At 58.6% G+C, this 6,645-nt stretch overlaps 2 protein-coding genes across 7 annotated transcripts in view; both read right to left on the minus strand.

The window, feature by feature from the left end:
• The window catches only part of ORAI3 (ORAI calcium release-activated calcium modulator 3), a 5,722-nt gene extending 2,172 nt beyond the window's left edge, over positions 1-3,550 (minus strand). The window contains exon 1 of the mRNA XM_017515557.2: positions 3,001-3,550. Coding sequence (XP_017371046.1) covers positions 3,001-3,228 — 228 coding nt within the window. The 5' untranslated portion in view covers positions 3,229-3,550. The remainder of the gene's footprint in view (positions 1-3,000) is intronic.
• A 226-nt stretch (positions 3,551-3,776) lies between these two features.
• FBXL19 (F-box and leucine rich repeat protein 19) overlaps positions 3,777-6,645 on the minus strand; it is a 25,820-nt gene continuing 22,951 nt past the window's right edge. For all 6 annotated transcript variants that reach the window (XM_037733865.1, XM_037733863.1, XM_037733866.1 and 3 more), the window contains exons 10-11: positions 5,609-5,827; positions 3,777-5,504 (exon numbers count right to left, since the gene is read on the minus strand). In XM_037733865.1, coding sequence (XP_037589793.1) covers positions 5,326-5,504; positions 5,609-5,827 — 398 coding nt within the window. In that variant the 3' untranslated portion in view covers positions 3,777-5,325. The remainder of the gene's footprint in view (positions 5,505-5,608; positions 5,828-6,645) is intronic.

A 6,645-nucleotide genomic window follows, 5' to 3' on the forward strand; every position in this document is an offset into this window, starting at 1 on the left:
GGAGGTTGCAGTGAGCGGAGATCACACCACTGCACTCCAGACTGGATGACAGAGTGGGACTGTCTCAAAAAAAAAGAAACATACATGAAATACTAAGAACAGTACCAGGCACAAAGGAAGCACTAGGTACATGTTTGCTGTTCTTGCTATACTGAAAGCTAAAGTCTGAGGACAGAGTTTACAAATCGGCACCCTGTGGACCACCACCAGCTTGCAGACAGACATGTTTTGCTTGGCTCACACAGTGTGTTTTTTTAAAAATGGAAGAAGTTGCCAACTTTTAAAACTCAAGAGAGTTCTTATATCCCTGTTTCCAGATCCCCTTGAAAACTTGGAAGATATGGCCACACTCAGCCCATGTTCCTGCATAGCAACTATCAGCTCGAATCAATCATGGCTTCTCCCCTTGGAAAGGTCATAGGGTCTCTCTTTTTTTTGGTAGACACCAAGTCTTGCTATGTTGCCCATGCTTGAACTCCTGGGCTCAAGCGATCCTCTTGCCTTGGTCTCCCAAAGTGCTGTGATGACAGGCATGAGCCATCACCCCCAATGTCATGGGGTCTCTTGCTTGCTAGTCCCTATCCAGCCAACTTGGCATCCATGTTACCTGCCTGTCCCTTTGCAAACATTTGACTTGATGACCCTATTCTAGGAATGAATAAATTTGGAGTCTGGAACCAGACTGTTTAGGCTCAAATCCTGCCACTTATTTGCTGTGCGACCTTGGGCAGGTGTCTTAACATCTCTGATCCTCAGTTTCCTCATCTGTAAAATGGTCAGCGTATCAGTACCCACTTCATAGGATAACAGATGATGTACATAAAAGTACTGAGTCCAGTGCCTGGTGCTTAGTGACAGCTGGATACAATTTGTTTGTTTGTTTGTTTTTTTAGAGACAGGGTCTCGCTATGTTGCCCAGGCTGGAGTGCAGTGGCTATTCACAGGCGCGATCCCACTACTGATCAGCACGGGAGTTTTGACCTGTTCTGTTTCCAACTTGGGCCGGTTCACCCCTCCTTAGGCAACCTGGTGCCCCCCTGTTCCCAGGAGGTCACCATATTGATGCCGAACTTAGCTTGGACACCCAATCGGCATAGCCCACTACAGGGCAGAACTCCTGGGCTCAAGTGATCCTCCCACCTCAGCCTCCCGAGCAGCTGGGACTACAGGCACCCGCCACCGCGCCGGGCACAATTTGTATAATATTATTCTAACGCAGGCCACCTGAGTTTCGGAATCCCACTGTCTCCCTATCCTTGGTTCATGTAGGGTCTGTTTGATTGCTCTGGGCCTGAAGGAAGGAGAAGGTAGGTGCAGAGGCTGGCGGGTGGAGGTAGGAAAACAGAGCTGAGTATTTTGGGAAATTGGGCCATGGCAGGTGTCAAGAGGTGTTTTCCACAGACAGGGATCTGGGCCAGGCTTAGTCCTGGTTTCTCCCAGAACCCGGCCCAGCCTTGGTCTCCCCTGCTAGGAATGTGGCCAGTCTTGCTCCCAGAACCTAAACCTCCAGCCCCTTACTCCTGCGGAGAATGCCTGAGCCCTTAAGCTGTCACCCCAGCAACCGGCACATCCTGCTGCAGCCAGATTGTCTCCTTGGGAACAGGCTGGACCAGGGGATTGACCTTCCTCAGCTTGGGTGGTTGCTCCCTTCCCTCTGCAGGCTGTGCAGATGCAGGGAAGCCAACGCCCTGTCCCCAGGTGATGCCCCCATCAGGAAAGGTAAGCTAGTCTGTGGATTCTGGGACCCCATGTAGAAGACCATAGGCCTATGATGACCCTTACGGTTAAGAGAGTTTCACTGCCATCATTCAAATACACAGGCTGTGGCACAGATAGGGCAGGGACTAGCCCAGATCCCTTAGCACCATGGTCCCCACCCCAGCTGCCTCTGATCCACCCCTACAGGAGTGCAATCCCCAAAGTACCTCCTGCAGCCACTTTCTCCTTTTTCCTGGGGTGATAGTGGGGAAACCCCAGACTAACAGAGCAACAACCCTAGGTGCCAGTTCATTCGTCAGCTTCCATCTGTAGTGCCCTTGGCAGGGCTCCTGCCCAGAGGCGAGACCTTTTCTTTCCACACCTATCCAATTAGCAGGCTAGTCTGAGCCATCCCTGGTGCATGGCCTGCTCTGACATGCTTGGCTCACCCTGGGGCGGGTACTTGGCGGGCTACAGAGGGCGCACCCTCCACGATCTCACAGTTTCCCACTGGCCTGCAAGGGGAGTGTGGAAGCCTGTCCAGGGTCACACAGCTGTCCATAAGCAGGGAGGAACCAGGACTGTGTCTGCTGATCCTTACCCTGGGATCTTTCTCCTACCCACTTCCTGTGAGGCCACCACTGGGACAGACCGTTAGCTGACACTGTTCTCCCGCACCTGCGGTTTTTCAACTTGAGAATCACTTATCAGTTTTTTGTTTTGTTTTGTTTTGTTTTTAAATCAGCCTCTTTCCTCAGCGGCTGCCTCCCGGGCATCATATTTTTCAAAGTTTTCCTGGTTGACATTAGCATCCCTTGGGCCTGCTGGAGAGTGGCCACCTTCCCTGGGACGGGCCCACCTTCAGCTGGGTGACCCTTCCACCTAGCTGATCTGTCCCGAGCCCCCCGACGATTGATGCAGCCCCCCACCCAGCTGACTTGCCTTTGAAGCTGGCACTGGGACTTAGGAAACACTTCTGCCAGGAACAGGCTCTGTCTGGACCACTCTCCCTCATCGTTGCAGTCAACCCCACTGGTGATTTTTTCACCCCACTCCCCCCATGACACCTTTGGGACCTTTGTGTCCTCCGATGACCCCATCTCCTGGGGTCTCCTGTACACAGACATCCGTAAGAAGAGACTTGCTCAGTCCCTTAGGACCTTGTTCCTTTCCCCTTGACCCCCGAAAGCCCATTTCTCCCTCACCTCTGCCCTGTCTCCCTTAGGATCTATTTATTTCAGCCCGCGACTTGTGCCCCCCACCTGCTCGCCCCACCCTGTGTGGCCCCTCCCCGCCCCTCACCATGGCGAAGCCCGAGAGCAGGGCAGACGTGCGGCTGGAGGCTTTGAGCTTGGCCCGGCTGAGGTAGAGACGGCGCCAGCTGAGCGCCCGCAGCGAGTGCTGACTGGCCCCCATGAGGTCCAGGTAGCCGCGGTGCACGAACTCCCGGTACGTGGCCGAGCCCGCAGGACTCTCGGCCTCCGGGTTCAGCGGGGCCTGCTCGCCTGCGTCCCCCTCGCCGCCCTTCATCCTGGGGACGGTGGCACCAGGCGGGCCGGGCTGTCACTGCGGGGTCGAGGCGCCTCGGGGGCCCCAGTGGGGCCGGCCCAAGCCCGGGGGCGGCCCCATCCCCCAGCAGGGCGAGCAGGATGCAGGAGGAGGGCGCCCAGGAAGAGGCGGCCCCAGCGGAGCAGGAAGAGAAGCGTCTGCGGGGAGTCCCAGGGGCCGGAGCAGGACAGCAGAGGCCGAAACAGGAACTAGAGCAGAGGCGGAGCCGGGCCGGCCACATGATAGGGTGGAGCCGGGGACCGAGCCCCCGTAGTCCCCGGCCGGCAGAGATCCCCGCGACCCCCACCCACCAAGAACACCAATCACCCAAGAGCCCAGACCTCACCGAGCCGCCCACCAGCCCCAGCCCACTCCAAGGTACACCTGGTCACCCCAGGTGTCCACTTCCAAATCCCTCCCAAAATGAACCCGGGAGAGGTGAGCCCACTCATCTGCAGGAAACGCAGGGGCCCCTCCCTGCCCTGACCCCCACACCCCGACGTCGCAGACACACACACGAACTCAGCGGCCCCGGCTGGAAGATTTTGAGTTTTATAGCAAACCGTATTGTACAGATTCGGGGCCCAGGGGCCCAGCCCGGCTGGGTCCCCCGCTTGCCTCTCTCCGGGCTGCCTCCTCCCTCCCCCAAGCGGCCCCATCCTCAAGCCTCTCGCGATCCCCAGGCCCCTCCCCTCCGGCCTTTGGTCCGCCCAGCCCTCCCCCCACCCGCGCACCTCCCTGTTACCTGAGGTATGTGGATAGGTCCCCCCCTCCCCTACTTGGTAAGCCCCGGCCCCCACCCCGAGCCCTGTGCGGAGGGGCGGGACCTGGTCCGGCTCCTCCCCCGGATTCCGAAGCCCCACCCCGTGCTGGAGGAAAGGGCGGGGGAGAAGGCCCAGGAGAGTCTGTCACTAGATTCCCATGGCAACTAAGAGGGGCCATTTCCAGCCTTAGCACTGGCTTCGGGAGGTGTTCGTTGGCTGCTATTTCCATGGCAACCAGGAGTGGCAGTTCCCTGGACAAATGGGATACAAGTTTCCATGACGATGAAAGAGTGGGAAGAGCCAAGCTGGAGGAGTCCCATCGTCCCCATCCTTGGGCTGGCGCCCCCGCCTTAATGGGGGTCCGGCGGGTGCCGCCACTCAATACAGTAAAACAAGAGCGAGCCTGGGGATGGCGCAGTCCCAGCAGGCGCCCACCGGCCCGGTCTCAGGTCTCAGTCCAAGCTGGTCCAGTCCCCTTACACTCCGGCTCCCCCAGGTCCGAGGTTCCCCCGGTTCAAGTAACACTTCAGTACAGATGAATGTTCAAGTATTGTGCGGAGAGGCAGGCAGGGGGTTGGGGCGCCCCTCGCCACTCCCCTGGGCCACGAGCTGAAGAGCGGCTGCCCGCGGCCCCCACTCCTTGCAATAGCTGCCGTTTTCAGTGACGTTCAAGGAAGTCAGGGTCAAGGGGAAGGAACTGAAGCCTAGGGAGGGGGAAAGGAGAGAGGTGACCCCCAAGGGGGTACTGCTGTCCCCACACCTGCTCTCGTCCCCAACTCCCACTCAGCCCCGGCTTGCCCCTGGCTCCCCTACCTCTGACACCTGGATCCCCAATTGCTCCTCTGGTTTCCCTTTGTGGCCCCCCCACCCAACCCCCAATCCACGTAACTGGTCTTTGTTCCCTGAACCCTTGGTGGTCTGCTGTCTGCCCCGCCCCCCGCCCCTTCCACCTCCCCCAGCCCCTGGCTCCCATATCCTGTGTGCGTCCTTTCCCCATTCTCCCCCACTGACACTTGCACCATAACCCCCCCTCCCACCATCCCTTCGGCTCAGCACCCTCCAGTACCTCTGACCCACTCCCCCCAGGGGATGGACAATGAAGCAGGTAGCAGGGGGAGGACATGGGAAGGAGAAACCCCCAGAGATATCAGTGCAGGGGGGCGGAGAAGGGGGTGGCTGGCTTGAGTCCCTGGGCGGGAATCACTCAGGAATCCCGGGGGGTCATGAGGTGGGAACCTGGCCTCCCAGCGGAGGGTGAAATGAAGACGGAGGTCCAGGCTCCGGCCAAGTCCGGGGGAGGGTGGGGGGCGCCCAACTAGCTGTCCTTGAGAAGCAGCTTCTCCTCAGGGCAGCGGAAAGGGCCAGGGGGCCCGGCGGCCGCCAGCCGGGCACAAGCTTCCGGTGAGAGCTGGCGGCAGGAGCGCAAGTCTAGGCGGCGTAGACGTGGACAGCGGCGGAACAGCGGGAGGCAGTGGTCCGTTAGGCGGTGGCAACCTGGGGAAAGGGTGGTGGCAGCTGAGACCAGGCAGGTGAGCAAGGGGTGAGCACTGGTCGTGGGGACCCACAGGCCAGCAGGACAGACGGGGGATCATGCTTACCAGCAAGATTGAGGTGCACCAGGGTCTCGCGGAGTGGGGATGTGGGGGCCGTGAGGAGGTGAACACTGGGGTCCCCGACGTGGGCGCAGTGGCTCAGGTCCAGGGCGCTCAGCTGCGGTGCATGGCGCAGCAGGAGCCGCAGGGAGGCATCTGTCAACTCCAGGCCTGCCAGGCGCAGTTCTGCCACCCCCTGTAGCCGCCCACGGCTCTCTGTTTGCCCTAGGCAGGCAGATGAAAGTTGAGCACCCCTGGTCATTCCCATCCCTGCGCCCAGGTATCCAGACCATCTCCCCTCCACCTGCTCCCCACATAAGTGAGTGACCTGCTGCACTCTGTGACTTGCTCTTCTCCAAAACACCCTTATGACCTGACCTCATCTGTCCACTGCTCATATCACCTCCTCAGGGAGGCCTTCCATGATTGTTGTATTTGAAACTACAACATTCGGCCAGGCATAGCTCACCCCTGTAATCCTAGCACTTTGGAAAGCCCAGGCGGGCAGATCACTTGAGGTCAGGAGTTCAAGACTATCCAGGCCTAACATGGCAAAACCTTGTCTCTGCTAAATATACAAAAATTAGCCGGATGTGGTGGCGGGTGCCTGTAGTCCCAGCTCCTCAGGAGGCTGAGGCAGGAGAATCCCTTGAACCTGGGAGATGGAGGCTGCTGTGAGCTAAGATTGCACCACTGCACTCCAGCCTGGGCAACAGAGTGAGAATCCATCTCAAAAAAAAAAAAAGAGGGCTGGCCAGACACAGTGGCTCATGCTTGTAATCCCAGCACTTTGGGGGGCCGAGGTGAGCAGATCAAAAGGTCAGGAGTTCAAGACCAGCCTGGCCAACATGGTAAAACGCTGTCTCTACTTAAAAGTACAAAAACACAGAAAAAAAAATTAGCCAGGCATGGTGGCTGGCGCCTGTAGTCCCAGCTACTTGGGAGGCTAAGGCAGAAGAATCGCTTGAATCCGGGAGGCGGAGGTTGCAGTGAGATGAGATCGCGCTGTTGCACTGCAGTCCAGGCAACAGAGTGAGACTCCA

Source organism: Cebus imitator, unplaced genomic scaffold (genome assembly GCF_001604975.1).
Source record: "Cebus imitator isolate Cc_AM_T3 unplaced genomic scaffold, Cebus_imitator-1.0 Scaffold552, whole genome shotgun sequence".
Taxonomy (NCBI): Eukaryota; Metazoa; Chordata; class Mammalia; order Primates; family Cebidae; genus Cebus; species Cebus imitator.